General features: G+C 40.3%; 1 protein-coding gene across 2 annotated transcripts in view; it reads left to right on the plus strand.

The window, feature by feature from the left end:
- akt3a (v-akt murine thymoma viral oncogene homolog 3a) overlaps nt 1-19,324 on the plus strand; it is a 55,522-nt gene that overhangs the window by 21,650 nt on the left and 14,548 nt on the right. For both annotated transcript variants that reach the window (XM_080869610.1, XM_080869609.1), the window contains exons 3-8: nt 9,450-9,575; nt 12,906-13,017; nt 16,476-16,620; nt 17,322-17,453; nt 17,661-17,726; nt 18,489-18,557. In XM_080869610.1, coding sequence (XP_080725736.1) covers nt 9,450-9,575; nt 12,906-13,017; nt 16,476-16,620; nt 17,322-17,453; nt 17,661-17,726; nt 18,489-18,557 — 650 coding nt within the window. The remainder of the gene's footprint in view (nt 1-9,449; nt 9,576-12,905; nt 13,018-16,475; nt 16,621-17,321; nt 17,454-17,660; nt 17,727-18,488; nt 18,558-19,324) is intronic.

The following is a 19,324-nucleotide window of genomic DNA, read 5'->3' on the forward strand; positions in this document are numbered from 1 at the left end:
CAGACTGGCGACCTGTCCAGGGTGTACCCCGCCTCTCGCCCTATGACAGCTGGGATAGGCTCCAGCGCCCCCCGCGACCCTGAAAAGGATAAGCGGAAGCGAATGGATGGATGGATGGATGGATAGAAATTTCAAACTTAACTTACCTTTGAGTCACGTAAAGTTTTAAGGACGGAAAAATGCATTTAAATTACTTTAAAAAATTTTTAGCATGAGTTTTTTCTGTTATCAACTTTAAATATCATTATCACAAGTTGCAGTAATTGGCATACATCAATTTAATGCCTCGAGAATATCTTGAGAGCAGGGGTTAAAGTGGGCTTGGACTGCCTGGATCAGTATTTTGGCACCTTCAGTTAATAAGCAATTAAATCTGATGGGTAGGTTAATGTAAATTGCTGTCAAATGAGTTAATTTTTTTATGTACTCCAGTCCCTAAAGGTCAGCATCAGTCAGGTTCAAGTAGAGATGTATTTTATTTGTAGCTGAAACTGTAAAAAGAAGCCTCTGTAATGTGTAAGGAGAAGAATTTGTACTGAACCAGGCTTCATTTACTGGACAGGAGGTCATTCTGGGCCCAGGTGTGTCTCATGCCCCTAATAATACCTCGTCACAGGACTGATTTCTGAAAACAGAAGAGCATAGAACATAAAGCTGGACAGATGGGGAATCGCAAAACACTTTGGATGTCACCATTAAGTCAGAAAACTCCTCACACATTCTAAAGTTCATAAGCTTCTGTGGGCATTTTTGTGTGCGTTACATATCTGTTCTCTGTCTTTTACAAAGCAAAGATTTGCTGTAGGGGTGGGTGACAGACCCTACACAATGCGGTCACATAATAAAACTAAAATTCAAAAATATTTTCTGCTTGGGATGTTTTAGCCTGGGTGCCTCTTAAAGCACTCCTTTTTTGTCATACGAGTTGGCACCATATACTTGGCCGCACAATATTTAACCACATCAGTAATTTCCATCCACTGTTTGCTGTTCCCGTTTTCCTGTTATATGGAGTCTAACTAGCATGTGCTCTAGCCATTGAATATTTGTTTACTTTTGGGCCATACATCACCTGCTGCTTATCTCCTTGCGTGCCTTCCTAGTAGGGCTGCCACGATTAGTCGACTAGTCACGATTACGTCGACTATCAAAATCGTTGACGACTGATTTAATAGTCGGCGCGTCGTTTGAAGCTTTGTAAGATCCAAAAGACACAGAAATAAGTAGCAGGATTTAAGAGTGTAATAACGGACTGAAACAGAAGATGGCAGCACTGCATGTACAAGGATGCCAGCTGCCGTTAAACCCCGAAGAAGAAGAAGCTGTGTCCCAGAATTCATAGCGCGGCCCAGCTCAGTTTCCAACAATGGCGGCAGCTAGTTAGTTTTAATATTACTCTTATTATTCTTTCTGGGTCACAAAATAAACGTTTAACATATTTTCAGGCGAGAATGTAGCTGTGTAAACCTCAAATATCTGCTCAGTTTATCAAGACACCACATATTTTCAAAAGCGCTCCGACGTTTTCGGAGACGTCTGTTACCCACTAGCTTGATAGCTAGCCGGGGGCTAGGCTAACTAGAGCTGTGAGAGCACCGGACTCCCGGCAAATAGTTTTCAAACCCACCGCCGTCTTTCGCTCCTCAGGTTAAACGTGATATATAAGTCACTTAGATAACTTAAAAATGTTATTGTTTTGCCTTTTTTTTTTTTTTTTTTTTTTTTTTTAGTATTTTATTTGTTCCTGAGTAAATCAGTTTGGCTGAGATTAAAGTTATAGTTTTTACACAGCTGATTATCAGAAGTGTGAGATGCTGTTATAGTTTAGATAGCAAGGAGTTTATTAAACTTCACCGAAACAATCTGCAAATTTCATTAAAATTTAATAAACTATCATCCTGTCTTTATTTTTAGTTAGCACAGACCTTAAACACTTAAAGCTGTAAGCTAATGATACTTATATAAGAGCAGATGCTGCTGGTGCAATAAGCTGTACGTTTTACGTCCAATGGATGATGATCTGATTAGTCGACTAATCGCCAAAATAATCGGTGACTAGTCGACTATCAAAATAATCGTTTGTGGCAGCCCTACTTCCTAGCCTGGTTGAATTGTATGATGTGTGCATTTTGTTTTGGTTGTGGTAAAACAAGTTTGTTGTTTCCACCTTTACCACTATCGTTGGAGGGCGACATGCGGCTCTGGCTGTCGGACATGTCTGGACTGGTCTCATTGTTTCGTGCATTAGGGAATGTAAATGTTGTTGCTATAGCAATGATATCATGATATGACACTTTTTTTCTTATGACGTTAAAATGTATATCATATTGAAGCTGACTGAACTGGAGAAATGGTCAAACTGACATCAATTGACATACAAACACGGAACTGCCATCTTATATATATATACTGTGTACACACACACACACACACACACACACACACACACACACACACACACACACACACACACTAGCACACACACACTAGCACACACATTCACAACTGTGCTCTTAGGGGGATTAGAATGAGCGGCATCTTGGCTGAACCATGTTTGTCAGTCACTTTCCAGCACAGCAGCAGTGGCCACCATGCTTCAGGGAGCCACCACCATCTACTGGACTGTAGTGGTACTGCAGGAGAGGATATCATAAAAAGAGAAGAATTGTATTTTTTTAAGCAGAAGAAATAAATCGAGGAAAAAAAAAAAAGGTTCAATTCTGTAGTAATGTTTCCCCAAAAGAGATGTTGTATTCCTTGTATTGCAATTGAATGTGTATGCTGCCAGTGTGTATGTGTGTGTGCATGAGTCCATGAGTGTACCTCCTTCTGTACCAGCTGAGGGAGCAGAGGGGCACCAGTGCATGCTGCATGCATGTGTGAGTGTGTGTCTAAGTGCACCCAGCACAGCTTACCAGGAGGCTCTGGCTGTGTGCAGCTGGCTGGGTAAAATCTCCTTGGCCCCCAAGGGATGGACATACTCCCATGGGTTTACACTCAATCTGGTCACCCTGTGGCTGCCCTGCCCTGTCCCAGCTTTCTGTCACTGTCATAGCTTCAACCACACACACACTGAGCCTTGTCTCACTCTCACTCAGTATCTTGCTCAGTGTTTTCCCCTCACTCTTCACCATGACATCCTCTTCATCATTACACTGTTGTGGCTCCGTGTAGTAACGCCCCACAGACAGCGCTATAAGCTTCTACAATTACTCTAGCACTAAATGCTTAAACACAGCACAAGCAGGAAAAATGCCATCTCAGTTTTACAGGGAGCACGTAGCATAAGTTTTATGCTCTCACTGTATTTAAAGCAGTCATGCACACGCTGGTAATGTGGTAATGAGACTAATGCACACTAAGTAGATTGGCTTTGAAGAGTCTGGACTCGCCTTAAGAAGTCTGAGCAGACTGGAGTTAGAATTGCTGGGGTTGAGGTCACGCATAGAGATATTTCCTAATAAATGCTCACATGGCTGATGGAGTAGACTCTCCAGATAATGCTAAAATTTTGCACTCTTTTGAACCAGTGAGACTGACAGTAAATGTCTTGTGCAGCTGCATATACTGGACAAACTCTCAGAAAGATATAGTCATATTGAAGCATCTTTCAGCACAGTTCTCCCAGTTCGCCGTATTCTCCGTGCTCTCTGTGCAGTCACTACACTGTTACCTTTCCTAACATCAGAAACCAGTTAGGTGTACCTCTTCGTCCTCCACACGATCTGTTAATGCCTTTTGTACCTGCTTTAGATTTGCAAATTAAAACTCCTTCACACAATGTCTTGTGATGTATGTTGACTTTTGTCAATAAAGAGGTCAGCTAAAAGCCCACCTACCAGTTTGACTGTGTTCTGCTTTTGTTTCACAATGGTTCGTTAAACCCCTAAAAAACAGTAATTCCTGCCCACCTACTATAGCTCAACTGCATAATATTTTGGTTTTTCAATGCTTTTTAAACATGATAATTTTTTTGCTTTAATGCACGTCCTTTCACATCCATGTTTAGTAAATGAAGTCTGATTAATAAAATGACCAAAAATAGCCAAGACAGTTGGAAAGCAGTTACCATATTTGCTTTTGTTTTTTTTGTTACAACCAATGTTATTAAACACTAAATCAAATTTTTTTTTAAAAAAAAATGTGGAAAAAAACGATTTACTAAAAGAAATAATAGATAAAACTAAAATAAAATAAAAATGCAGAGAAAATTCTTTAGTTTTAATTTTTAGCCTTTGCTGTTATGGTCACATTTTGTCAGCAGATTGTCCTGGTGCAGATGTTGAGTAACTGGAATGTCACAATAATAAATAAAAAGACTAATAAAAGCTCAACTAAATCTGCTCTGGAAACTAACAAACTAACTAGGATTGAAAGCAAACATTCAAGGCATAAAATACATGAAAAAACGAATTTAAAGAAATACAAAACAGCAGTAAATCTGATTGCAAGAAAACCCTGTTATATGGAAGTGAGTGTGTGGTGTTATGTGGCCAGACGTTTTTCTTTCTGCTGGTGAGCTGCTGTGTATGTGCTGGAACGTGGCAGAAATTTCCCTCCACCCTCATCCCCGCCTCTCCCTACCTCTATACACCACCACCCACCACCTCTCCAGCTCCCAGAGTGCCAGTCACACAGCCCCGTCTCTGCACCATCTGCATATCAGCTCTAGCCTCGGCCAAAGCATTAAATTAAATCCCTGTTTGGGTTGATTAACAAATGGCTGGTGAGCTCACATAGTTATGGACTTATTTATTTAATTGTCATCAAAGCTTTTCCTGATTTTCGTCTGTCGTGTTCTCAGCTAAAATGTGGTTAAATCAGGAGAGCAGAGGTATACCGATGTCCTTAAGGAGTCAGTGCGAAACAAAGAGATGGGGAGAAACTAAAGAAGTTTGTGCAAGTTTGTGTGTCTCATTCCTGTTTTGCTGGCTGAATTTCAGCCTCGTCATTTGTACCTGTCTCCCCATTTATTCTCTCTGCATTTCCCTCACTGATTCTCTCCTCTTTTTTCCTCCGCCCCGAAATGAATAGTTAATCAGTCCGCTAATTGAGTGACAGTTAGCGAGCGCATTGTTGTAATTGTCCAATCAGAAAGCTTGGAACGGACACAGTCACAGCTGATTCATCTCTGCTTCTTTCTGCTAAATCCACAAGCTGCAATTGGAGGAGGTGCCAACGAGATTTATTTCTCCTATAAGTCGGAAAAATTACTTTAAAAAAGTCTAGCTTGATTTTTATGTCATGTTGACCTTTGTGAGTCAGCGTTACACTTTTATTTAATATTTTCCTAATAGTTACAGAAAACGGAATAGAGAGGAATGTATGAATATGCAACCTCTCATTTCTAATTATATGGAAAAGAGCACTTTACATCTCCTGCTGAAGTCTATATTTTGTCGTCTTTTTGAAGCAATTTGAATACACTTCAGAATGGTGTATCCTATTCTCCTAAACATCTTCTGTTCCTTCGATCCTTCAGATCTCCCACGTTCTCCTGTTTTACTGATACCCTGTCGTTCTAACAAGAAACAAGAGACTCCTGTTGTTTTAAGCACTGTGTACTGTAGTATTTACTAATTGGCCTTAAGGGAAAAGTAAAGTTGTGCAGAAAACTAAATGAAACTGAAGTGAGGAGTCCGAGAGAGATGGTGTGGGAAGGAGACCGGCTGTTCTGTTTTCTCCAGCAGTCCAAGCTAGAGACATGTGGCTCCCCAGACAAGCTGTCCAGAGTGGGAGAGCTCGCTGGACTCATTACAGGCAGGGCCAAGACGGGATAGCTTGACAGAACAGCATTGGATCATACAGAGAATTGGATCGGTCAGAGCAGAATTGTTTTAGTCTGTGTGTGCGTGTATGTGCATGCGCGTGTGCTTGTGTTTGTTTGGAACGGCGTGTGCGGACAACTGTCCATCTCCTCTCTCTCCGTCTGTGCCACCCCTGGCTGCCCCCTCCCCCGCCCCCCAGTGGACATGTACACACAGAAAAACACACTCACAGACTCACACACTCACGTACACGCTGTCTAGGCCTGGCCAGAAGGATCGCTTAAATGTTTTCAGTTGTACTGGACAGCTGAGGGATGAAGTGGCCAACCACAGGCTTCCATTGGTTGGACACCTCATCTAGAAACTGACTCATAGAAATGACTGGACTTGGACCGGCAGGCCAGCCGTCGCTGCCAGTTTATAATAGTTTTATCAGTTTAACTTTCTCTTTATCTTCATCCATTTTGACAGTCAATCCATCTCTTTTTCAATCCAGTTTGAAGTTAAGCAGAGTTTCTTTTTTCCAGATGATCAGTTTCCATTTTCATTCCTTTCTGAGCTCACAGCTGGAACGGATAAACCTCCAAAACTGCTAATTTCTGTCAACTTTCCACCATAGATCTTATATTCATTCATTTTTAATGTCTGATGCATATCTATAAGAGCTGAACACAGTAGCACAATAATAATTTACATGTGCACTGCCAAACTCAGTTTGTGTGATGTGTAGGAATGTCATTTTGATTCTTGATACCCATATTAAGATGTCATGGTATGAAAACCAAAAATGATTACCCTGTTTACTTAATCGTAAACCTCTCCAATAAAATGTATTTTTAGATCACTGACACAATGGTTTATCTAAAATATGAGCATTATATTTTATTGATACAGAAATCTTGGGAGGCTTGCTGAGTAGTTTAGTAACATTACTACAAGGTTGCATTAGGTTAGCTTCAGCAATAAAACAACATTACATACTAAATGTGCACAGAGGGACTAAATATTTTCAGTAGTACTGTAGAGTTTAGTTTTTATTGCAAACATTTTATGCTGTGGACCACAGATGATTTTACACTGCCTGCAGTACTATCAGGATGGCCGGGCCAAAAAGGACACCTGCAAAATATTGTACATACATTATATGAAAAACACAATTTTCCTGACATTTTCTCTTCTGTATAGTAATTCTGGCATTGGTGCTCCTGTGCATTTCATTGAAAAATAGATATCCTAAACCCTCCTTCAGTTTTTACACTGTGCAAAGCTATCCAATTGGATTGGACCTTTGGGTGGGCTCGTTCTGGCTTCCATAAAGATGGATCATGACATCTTCAATCTCTAAAAACACTGAACATCTGTATTTAGTTTAATTTTTACTTCATCTTCATCTTTTCAAAGTCCATCCATCTCTTTCTTAATCCACTTTTAAGTTACTTAGTTTCACTTTAAGTTTTTTTCAATCATTAATCATTAACTTCTGTCTACTGATTAATATCTAATGATTAAATCATAAAATATCATAAAGATATCTAACCTCGCAATTAAACTTTCAATAAATAGAGCATTAATACACTTTCTCTGATGCAAATCTAAAGGAGCTTATCTTAGCTACAGAAGAGAATATCTCATCATAATGTTTTCCAGACACGGTCTCCACAAGCACTGAACATTATAACCTTCAGTATTTATCACAGGGCTTTTATTGCCTTAGATAATTTTTTCTGGACTTTATAAAGCACACGTTGTTTAGAAAGTCTAGTGATTTTCCACTTACATTTATTCACAAAGTAGCAATGAAAGAAACATTCATTCCTGCTTCAGGGAACCAAAACCCACAGTATAACAAAATGCTGAATTGATTAACTGTGAACCTCATTAAATATTTATTATCTTTTTTTATGCCCGATTATCTATTATTGTTTGGTCAGAATAATGAGAGATTCTGGTTTTTTTTTTGCTTGTTTATAATCTACCCCCCTCTCCCCCCATATTTTTTGGAATGCTTTCTTTAATATTTTTTCTTTCATCTTCCTTATGCCTCTCTCCACCCCTCCCATTCAGCCCCTCTTGCAGCACTCTGTTTATCAGTAGCAAGTGATCCAAAGAATATGCTTTGTTTCTGAAAGACCAGGAGAAGGAAATAGGAAAGGAGGAGAGAGTGGGTGGATTTGTGAAAAAGAGAAAAATAGAGACTAGGAGAGAAGAGGAGAGGAGAGGTGTGATTTGGTAGCCCTGATGACGCACTGGCACCCACAAACATTTTATGTGTCTGTCTGTCTGTGTGTGGTGGTTCAGATCAGTTGCAATCACTCCCCTCTGCGCCACACACACGCACACACACACAAATACACACATGCACCTCTACCACCATCAGCGCCCAGAGGTACCGGCAGGGCCCGCAGTCGCATGGTTCCTTCAGTGGAGCAGGTGTTTTTCTGCGATGTGTTAACGAGCACGGCCTGCTGTCATTTCCGCTTTAAATGGATGTCGCAAATAGAACACACACACATATATAAGCTCTCCGTGTTCTCTTCTCCCAGCGAATTAGCTGAAACAAGGTGATCAAAACTGTTACTGAGCTTTGTATGTCAGCTGTGAGCATTTCTGCACATATTATGTGGAAAAGGTGTGTTAAAAGTGTGCGAAGTATGCACGTGTCAAACATTGGCTAGTTTATTTAAAGGGGCTGAGGTTTCAGCTGCTTAAAATGACAAACTGAGACGTTTACACAGCTTCCATCTCACCCTGTATGTGCACTCATTCTACTCGTCCAACTTTGTGTGAATCTGCACACGTGTGCACTTTAATCCATGTGTGTATCCATGCTGTTTTCCAGTAAGTGTTATCCGCCTCTGTGGTGTGGAAGTGCTTGACACTCATGTAATCCTGCAGCGGGTCATCTGATAAAGCTGTGGTGCCACCTTTGCGTCAGTCTGTGCCAGCCAGTTGGGTAAAACTCTGCCACCAGCTGCTCAGCAGATGTTTATATTTGTCTCTGCAGTCTAGGAAGGGTTATTCTCGATACGCAATCTTATCTGATGTAATCTTGTCTCATCTGATCTGTCTCTTCTTTCTTGTCTTCTAGTGACCAGTGGTTTTTGTAGATTTGTGTGCGTTGTGTGTCCGCGTGTGAGTATTTGGTAGAGGGGTCGTCACCTCAACACCTGCCCATGTATCAGCCAGATGATGTTTCTGGCATGGATAGTTTGAGTTCTGCGCTGGTAAACATGTTTTTGTCATTTTTTACATGATAATCCGATCTGAATCTGGCAAGCGCTGTGGGAGCCATAGAGATGCTGTGTGTAAGTGTGTGTTTGTGCAACACTGCAGAGTGTATATGTGTGTGTGTGTGTGTGTGTGTGTGTGTGTGTGTGTGTGTGTGTGTGTGTGTGTGTGTGACATCTTTTGGACAGATGAGAGTTGAGCAGACAGGCTCCTAACTGTCCAGGGAATAAAATCTGTATTTAAAATCCTTAGCATTATTATTGTTGCAGTTAATGCGACTGTCCATATATCATGATGATTATAGTAATCATCACAACCCCTGAATGAACTATTCCATCAGCATCACTCTTTCCTCTGAATCTGATCTGAATTTACCTGTGTGTGCACCAAGTATTTATTGAAGATATTTAACTCCTACATTTTCTTTCTTTTTGTGTTCATCTTTCTTTTCAGGTGAATACATAAAGAACTGGCGACCGCGGTACTTCCTGCTGAAGACAGACGGCTCTTTCATCGGCTACAAAGAGAAACCTCAGGATGCCGACCTGCCCTACCCCTTAAATAACTTCTCAGTAGCAAGTATGTTACCTACAACATATGCCATTATAGACTCTTGACACTGTGCTCAAAAATTTTGTGTACATGAATTTTTACACTGTATACAGACAGGAACATTAAAGGCAAGTGAGAAAATGATGATCCACAGATTTCTGTCAGAGGGATGCAGCTGCAGATTACATCTTTTTGTTTGACTCAACATTCAGTTGACCGATCATGTCAGCACCTTAAAGATATTGAAATGTTAAACTGTAAGCAGGGTATATGGGAAGACTAGTAGCCAGGAACCTGCATCTTTCCTCTACGTACATTACCAAAGTACCCTGCATACTTCTCTGGAGGCTCATAATTAAGTAATGATATGGTAACACCTCCTGTAATTTATCTGTGAAGGGAACATTTCAGTTCAATGAAGAATCTCTGCAGGTGGTACTGAGTCACAGTCTTGCTTTAGGACAACTCAGCACTTGATGAACTTTTAATAACCATCAGTATTGCCTCCAACTGCTTATAGGACAGAACTGAGTTTCTATTAACTAAAGAGGCACCTTTCTGTTTTTAAAAATATCAAATTTTCTCAAGTTAAGGTTACTTTATACTACACATAGATTAAAGACATTAAGTCTGGGAAATGAGAATAAAAGTGGACTTAGCTGGGCTTAGTGGAAATGCAGTAAAATACTTTTTCATGTAACATTGATTAAAGATATCAGTCAGCTCATAGTAAAGTTTGAAAGTGCCTTATAGCAGATAAAATGAAAGACTGAAATGGAAGAAAACAAAATCATTACCATCTGTCCAAGTGAACATCAGTCTACAAGTGAGGGAGGCGGGTTGAGAAGACAGTTATATCTCTGTCAGTATTAAAGAATGCGTGTAATAAAAGTCCTCGAGAAGTAAGTTGTGCAACTAGGCAGGGATCTTGAACTGCCTGAGGGCACATGTGGAGGCAGTAAACCTGATTTTTTTGGGGGGGTACCACAAGGACTACCATTCAAGCTGAAATGAGATAAAGGAGCAGATAACCTTGTTTAATTTTGCAAAATGAACCAGATTATTTTGTTGTTTTATAAAAAATATAGTGTAACACACAGCAGCTGTCTGTTAATGAATAAATGAGTATGTATTATCTAATTGTTTACTCTAGTTCATGTTTATACATAATCTGATTGTTACTATGATGGTGTTTGCCCTCTTGGCACAAGGCCTGATGCAGATGCCACCAAAATTATTAGCATCTATTTCCAATTAACACTGTATTGCTGCACAATATCTCAGATTTCAAAATAACATAAATGAGGCGAATATGTTTATTCTTTTAAATCAAATGGCACCTGCAGGGCATGTGAAATATCTGCAGAGAGGCAGAGAATATGTGTGAGACGAGAGCCAAAACAGAAAATATGATGTATGATAGAATACAAGCTGATACCTCAGAGAAAATGATAAAAAATGGTACATCGAACAATGGAGGTGGAGAAAGAAAGATAGGAGTCCAGAAGGGAGGACAAGTACGGGGAATGAGCGATGGTAGCTGATCAGAGGTGGCAGAGGAGAGAGGAAGAACAGGGAAGGGCAGAGATGGAAGGATGATTAGGGTGGAGGAAGAGAAGGACGGAGGGACTGGGAGAGAGGAGGATCATCAGCACCAAACAGACAGGGAGGAGGAGACGAAGACAGGACTGGAGAAGGAGGAAAAAGGGGAGAGGAAAGAGTTTGTGAGGAGGACAAGCCAGGCCATACATCCGGCCCTGGCTGCTTGGCACAGCACTGGCATTGCCACATCTGTTGCCCAAAGCTGGGAGGCCAGGTGGTGTGTGTGTGTGTGACTGTGTGCGTGTATGTGTTTGTTTGTTTTTGCGTGGTTGTGCGTGTGTGTTTGCGTGCGTGAACAACAGAAGTGGTCAGATGGAACAGAGATGGTACAGGCCTGTTCCCTGCAGAGGGACTCATACATACAAGCCTTTCGCGCGCGCGCACACACACTAACACTGCTACACAGTTTTCACAATTGCCTGCTGTGGCAAACAACCCAATTTCATTCAAACTTTACTTTTACGTGTGTGTATGTGTGTGTTTGTCTGTGTGTGGGTGTGAGTGTTTTTTGGCATCAACCATAGCATAACATTGTTTTCAGGCAACACTGCAGGCTGTATTCACAAGTCAGGTTGTAGCTTCTTTGTGTGTGTAGTTTTGTGTGTGTTTACATCGAAGCACTGTGGTCTTGTCATTAACCTTCCTGTCTATATTTAGGCAGAGCCATGACATGCTGTGCTGTGCCACAGTTAAACAGATAGCATTATAAGGAGGGGAAGGGAGAGATGAGCGAGGGAGAGAAGGTGAGCGGAGAATGACAGGAGACAAAAAGAGGACAGAGGGGAGGAGAAAACAGGAGAGAGAGAGATGGAGGGTCACATATGTAGAGCAAGTGGGGGAGACGAGAGGACAAAAGGTGACTCATTAGGCTCTTTTACATCAGTTCTCGTCTCCAAAAACCAGAGAGACTGCAAAGGGGCAATGAAGATGCATTCTTTCCCACAGCAAGCTCACAGCCCCATCTGGCTATGTGTGTATACGTTTCTGCTTTTGTGTACTGTAGTATGCTTTGCGCAGTAATGGACTGCTGTATTGCCTATTTTCATAGAAATGCGTCTGTTCTGATAGTCACCAGATGCGTATGTGGTGCACCACATAATATCCCTTGGCACAGTCATTGGTTGCTGAAGTTGCCGTTTTTTTAAAATCAACAAATTAAAATACAAAGTGCATGTTTTCTTAATGATAATGTTAAAGGTAATTTGTTACATGGCTTCTTTTTCTAGCTAAATGAATTCTAGTGTCACTGTGGCAAGGACTAGGCCTTTTTAACAGCAGAGGGCTTTAAGGGAAAAATACAGATGTTGCTAATAACAACTGCCTAGGCACAAGTGTAGAAAAAAAATACCCTGGCAAATCCAATGGCCGACATGCTATATGTGCATATTTTTAACTTGTCATAAGTCATAAGTAACTTTGACCTGAAGTCACTACATCTTAATTTATTTCTGGTAGAGTTAGAAGTGCTCTGACCTCATCTGAGTTTGTTTCTGCTTATTTGTTTTTCTGGAGTGCAAAGTGATTGCAGTCATCGTACAGTGAAGAAATCACTTTCCTCTGGGTGCCCATTTTCTTTCTTTTCTTTTCTTTTCTTTCTTTCTTTCTTTCTTTCTTTCTTTCTTTCTTTCTTTCTTTCTTTCTTTCTTTCTTTCTTTCTTTCTTTCTTTCTTTCTTTCTTTCTTTCTTTCTTTCTTTCTTTCTTTCTTTCTTTCTTTCTGTCTTTCTTTCTTTCTTTCTTTCTTTCTTTATTTTTAGAATGTCAGCTGATGAAGACAGAGAGGCCGAAGTCAAACACCTTCATCATACGCTGCCTCCAGTGGACCACGGTCATCGAGAGGACGTTCCATGTGGACTCCCCAGATGAGAGGTCAGTTTTCCTTTAGGCAACAATTCCTAAAGTGTTCAACAATCAGGGTTTGATCAGTGAGTATCTATATCTCTCTGAGAAATGAGTGCAGCATGCTGAATGGACATTTTGTAATCTAGTTAAGACTTATTAGTCAGAATACCAAAAAATGTCTATTCTCTGTTAATTCCACCAGTTTTGAGAAAATCTCCAGCACTGGCTGAAAACCCCAAACCATGACAGAGCCTCCACCATGTTTTATTGATGACTCTCACTGTTGTACATCTGTCTTCTGTACATATTGACAACAACTTGAATCAAAAATGTGAATGCCACAGATTTTCAATCCAGTTCATTTCCCTTCCTTAAGAATTTCTTCTTGATAGCTACGCTTGCACTGAGACCATTTTTGATGACACTTCAGTTAACAGTAGATGGATCACATATCATGAATGTCCTGGTGCATCGCTCAGGTTCTGTGTCAGGTCTTTGCTGGAACGCATGACTTTAAGACCCTGTTCATCCACTATAGATATGTTTTTGGGCATGCTACTGCCACTTGTGTTCTCCACTCCTCCAGTTTCCTTATATTTTTAATGATACTGCGCACCATGCTGAGATATTCCAAGTTTTTGGCTAATAGCTTCTTCAATCACCTCATTAGTGCAAAAATATTATTTTTTGCTTACCAAACTGTGTTATGTTTGTCTTTTCCTTAGATTCAACTAAAGAAATGAGAATAAATTATACACTTGTAAAAAAAGTTATTTAAAATTGCTTCCTTGATAAGCTGACTGTTATATGTAGACACGACAGTGGTTCATCTCTTGAGTTAGTTGCCTTTTTATCCTTGTAGGATGCATAGGTTAGTGTTTCAACAAACAAAAAACATTAAACTGAAAATGATCAGGTGGAGATACTGGACTAAAAATGAATGAAAACCAGCCAAAAAACCACTTTGAAAGCCCTTCAGAAACCCAGAGAACTATTGCTCAAGAGCACTTAAAAAGAAATTTAAAATTGCAAGAGAGTTTGGATCATTGCATGCAAAATATAAAGAAATGACAGGCTGATTTTTGCACAGTAATTTACACTCTCTTCCCAGAAGAGACAGTTTGTTGCTTTCAGGGTCAGCTGTTGTTGCGGTGTTTTTCATGCCACAAGTCGGTGCTTGAATTTTTCTTGAGTATCGTGCCTCTTTCTCAATAACCTGTGGCTACCACCAGTCAAATTGACATCCACGACTGCTTGACGAAGCATTTTTTTTTCCATTAAGGGAAGCAAAAATAGCCAAATGAGTACAAATCATGTTGAAGTAAAATAAATGGAAAATACATGGGTAAACGAATTATCAATGGCAGGGATACAGGATGTATGAAGAGGTCTGTACTGTATTGCTTTTGGTGGTGTGAGAGAGAAAGGAGAGGGTGAGAGAGACAGAGTGGAAAGGAGACCTTTCAAGTTGCGTTGGCATAAATTCTCCAGCTGCTCAGTTCCTTTCTGAGGAGCTGAGGTGTTTATCTCCAGAAAATGAACAGCTTTGCCCAGAAGACCACAGATGCTTCTGTGCATCCTTTGAGTTTGTGTGTGTGTGTGTGTGTGTGTGTGTGTGTGTGTGTGTGTGTGTGTGTGTGTGTGTGTGTGTGTGTGTGTGTGTGTGTGTGTTCTTCTTTTTATTTATTCATTTTTTTGGGGGTCTATGTGTGTGGGCTGCAGCTGTCTGTCTAACTTGGTGTTATATGTTGCTTTTATAGTAGTTTAGTCTCTAGATAATCAAATAAGCATTTGAGAGATAACATTAAACTAATAACTTTATATTGATGGAGGAAGAGGAAGTAGATGACTGTGAGCTCCAGATGTGCCTGTGCTTTGTTGTAGAAGTGTGCGCAAGATTTTTTGCGTTATTGAAGTGGGTTGGAAAAAAGTCTGCGTGTGGGAGTCTGTGCTGTTGTGTGTTACTGTATCTGTTGTACTGTACCCGTGCTGGCAGAGCTCCAGCTACCACAGCACCAACCCAGAGAGGGTGGCACGTGTTGGCGTGGTGCCCGACTGTAGGCAGGCCCATTATCTCTCATTAGCAAAAAAAAAACCCTCATTACACAAAAAAAAATACTCAAAATGAGAGAGCATTTATCTGCTGTCTGACCTTGAGAGAGTTCCCGTTGCTTTTCACGTAGCACACACACATTCGCACAATATGGATGCCACAAATTGAGTGCTCCACTGTTGTTGATAGAGTGTAACTTGAGTTTGCCCTTGTTTTGGAGTGTGTAGGGTATGCTAAGAAGTCTTTGCAGAAGAAAGAGATTCAGATCTTAAAAACACACTGCTCTGTTTAGGTTCAGATGAATATTCCTCCAGATCCCTCAAGGAAACATATGGGCGTCTAACTCAAAACAAAACAAAGCAGACAGAGGTGAATGTTTATGAGTCAAGCAGGTTTCATTATTATGATCTCCTCACGGCTTACTCTGGGTAAGTGTGTTTTCAAAGTGCATTCTCGTAAATCCAGATTTGCTTCTCCCGAGTCCAGGAGATTTCAGAATATTTGAGTATCATTTTTACTTCACCTCAGTTCAAGCTCTCTGGTGTTTTCTGCTAACATGTAACCCCTGCATGTGGCACAGGATTAACACTGTTTGAGTGAAGATCAGTGGCATAAAAAAAACTTCAAAGTACAAGTCATTTTGAACCATTTCATTCTTGAGGAAAACTTTCAAGTTGTGTGAACTTAAACTAATTTACAATTTTTTGGATACTGCTAAAATCACAGAATCTTCTCTTCTCTTCTCTTCTCTTCTCTTCTCTTCTCTTCTCTTCTCTTCTCTTCTCTTCTCTTCTCTTCTCAGGGCAGAGGGAAGCTAGACCCTCTGTCCTAACCATTATATTCATCATTGTTAAATACAGTTAATGCACCTTAACATCTTGATGCATGGCCATCCATGCTGCTATAGATTATAATCACACACACACACACACGCACACACACACCTTCTCTGAACAGATGTTGAACATCACTGCTAATGGAAAGTCAATGGGGAGGAACAATGTTAGCAAACAACAAAGCATTGTTCCCTCTAATGCACTGGTGTGTATTTGCACACACTCATTCACCCCCTCGCCTCTCGCACATGCACACACACAGACTGGTAGGCATTAGTTCTGCTCTATGATCATTGCTCATTTGGTTGATTCTCTAGTTGACCGTGTTTCCACTCTGTTGAACAAATAGGTGTTTATGTTAATTGAAAACACTTTGATGCCTTTAAAAACCTGGTTAAATAAGTGCACTCAAATTTCTTTTTAATATTAGGACCAGTATAATGCATTACACCAATTTAATGTTTTTATACATGTGCTAGTTACAGGTGTGTGCTTAAGCATAGTAAACTGGACCTTTTTGGACAGTCAGTATATTAAGAAAGGTCTTAGTAAGGCTGCAAATGCTAACTTTACCTTTTTACATGCTTTGACTCCAGAGATGAATGGACAGAGGCAATTCAGATGGTGGCTGACAAGCTGCAGAGACAAGAGGAGGAAAGGATCCAGTGCAGCCCCACCTCCAACATCGACAACATGGTGGAGGAGGAGATGGACATCTCCACTACACACCACAAAAGAAAGGTAAAAACTACACTTGCACGTGCATGTATTTTATACCCAAGGTACAAAAAATATTCCAGCCGTTATGCTGTTTTATGTCAGCTCATAATTTTTTTCATGTTATAATACTCCAGCGAGTAAAATCAGTCCTGCTAAATATCTTCTGTGAAGGCACAGGTGATACTTGGGCACATTTCCTACTACATACATAAAAAAATAAATTTAACAATCTACCACTAGCTGCCTCCTCTGGCTCTGCTGTTTATTACACCCCACTCTGTAAAGGTTTTATGTAATAATGTTATGGTTCAATAAAAATCTGTTTTCAGTGTCTATCGTAGACCAAAGGGCTTGTTTTGACCTGACAGTCGCACTCGGCATGGTCATGAAGATGACTGGGAGTCATCTCACGGGTGCCATTAACATCACTCATGAATTTCATGGCATTTAGCCCAGTAGCAGTCAATAAATGTTGTTTTTGGCTGCTTGAATTTAGATATCATTTACATTGAGGAAGATTGCCACTTTTCTGTTACATGAAAAAAGGCTTCACAGAGAATCCTCATTGTATTGCTTAAAGGAGAAAAATATACTTATTTCAAAATATTCACAGCCCTACACTTCCAATGGGATTTTAATGTTTCTAAATGCCAGTAGATACTGCATCAGTTATTCAACTGAGGAACTCATGATATTGGCCTTCTCTTTTTTTCCTCTAATAGACAATGAGCGACTTCGACTACCTGAAGCTGCTGGGAAAGGGAACCTTTGGTAAAGTGATTCTTGTCCGGGAAAAGGCCAGCGGGAAATACTACGCCATGAAAATCCTTAAAAAAGAAGTCATTATAGCCAAGGTGAGTCTGGAAAATACATCAAGTATGTATTTTCAGTTGCGTCCATTAATTTGAATATTTTATCTTTTACTGTACTTTTGATTCTGGGTAATGTCAGATGTCAGTATCGGTTGTTTTTATTGTACTGCTGCAGCACTGTTCAGCTGTCCTCTTTCTTAGTGGTTTAAGTGGACTGATAATGGTTTTCATTGCATGTTGTCTGAACAGGATGAAGTGGCTCACACACTCACAGAGAGCAGAGTACTAAAAAACACCAGGCACCCCTTTCTAACTGTAAGTACCTCGTACACACTAAACACAACTGTTTTAAATTTATAGATCTTTACATATGGACCGTGTCCTGACATCTGTACACACACAGCTTATTGATCCTCCACATACCTGAGTCTTCTGAGGCCAGTTATGATTTAGAAGCCACATTGTTGTACTTTAACAGCTGCATCTGTTAGCTTTGATGTACACATTCACACATTAGCTGCTGCACACATATATGCATGTTCACACACAGACACACACACACACACACACACACTATCGAAAGAGCAATTACACTTCACATCTGAGTTTAGCCCCGTCACACCTGCAGCCACAAAGAGACTTCAACCAACTGTTCTTTTGTTTAGCAGATTTCTCCCTCAAAAGAGAAAGTGAACACGCAGACACCTACTTGCTTTGAATAAACAAATAGAGGCATAAACAGTTTAAAGCTTAGGCCGATCACGTTGTGCTCCTCCTGCTGTTCTAGCTAGAACGGCAAGACTTCCTGCTGTGTATGAAATCGTTCACTCACCCACTTCACTGTTCACTGTACAGGGAGTGCATACGAAAACAGGCAGATTGTTTGTGTTTTTTAAGCCAAATGAAGAAGGAGCATTCCATATTACCTCTCCTGTACAACCAGTTAGGCCTGAAATGTTATATTACATATATATCCTGAGATTATTTTATTTTAATTAATGCAAGGCTGATGCTTTCAGTGCCTCGGTGAATGATTTCTTTTATATAAATTGTTTGTGTGTGTGGTTTTTGTTTCAGTCTCTAAAATACTCATTCCAGACTAAAGACCGCCTCTGTTTCGTCATGGAGTATGTGAATGGAGGAGAGGTAAGAGACACACACATTTGTGATGGATGTGCTGTGTGTGGTTTCTCATCTTTGTGTTACTACTTTAAAGAGCCGGTTAAACCACATTTCCACCACAATAACTGTCGGCGAGTTACTTTCTCACAGTAACTGTCTTATGGTATGTAAACAGATACATTCCTGGATCTGTTATCTTAATTTTCATTTCAGTTTTTATATATCAGGGTTGTTACAAGTGTTTTAAATCATATTTAATCACTCTCCAGATGCCAGTGTTCAGCCAAACTAAAAGAGACTGGATTTAAATTGTAAATTAGTTGTTTTTGTGATTATTATTATTTCAAAGACAATTTCCTAAACAGTTTTTTGGGTTCATAAATGTCTCACAGATGAATACAGAATATGTTGTAATTGTATGTGCAAAGCTGCAGCAGCAGTGCCGGGAATGATCGGTTGAACGTGCAAACACTGAAGAAGTGGCTAAAGTTTCGCTTTTGGATTGCTTTCTAACACGGTTAATTTTCCAACCAACTGGCCTCTCACTTGCCTTCTCGCCTCTCTTTTCTGTACTCTCCTTCTCCTGCGTGTGTCTATTTATGAACACACCTATGGGGAGGACACAGCCAGAATGACAGTCTGAGATGAAATGAGTTTGGATTCCCCCACTTTTCCATTTCTCAGATTTTTAATCGGGCCGTTTTTGCAATCTTGGTTCATTCCCTTAGTGTAACTGTCACCTGCTCCCCTCCCAGCTAGTTAAGCAGTTCAGCCAGCACCAGGCCTGAGCA

This window comes from Rhamphochromis sp. 'chilingali' (genome assembly GCF_963969265.1).
Source record: "Rhamphochromis sp. 'chilingali' genome assembly, chromosome: 20".
NCBI lineage: Eukaryota > Metazoa > Chordata > Actinopteri > Cichliformes > Cichlidae > Rhamphochromis > Rhamphochromis sp. 'chilingali'.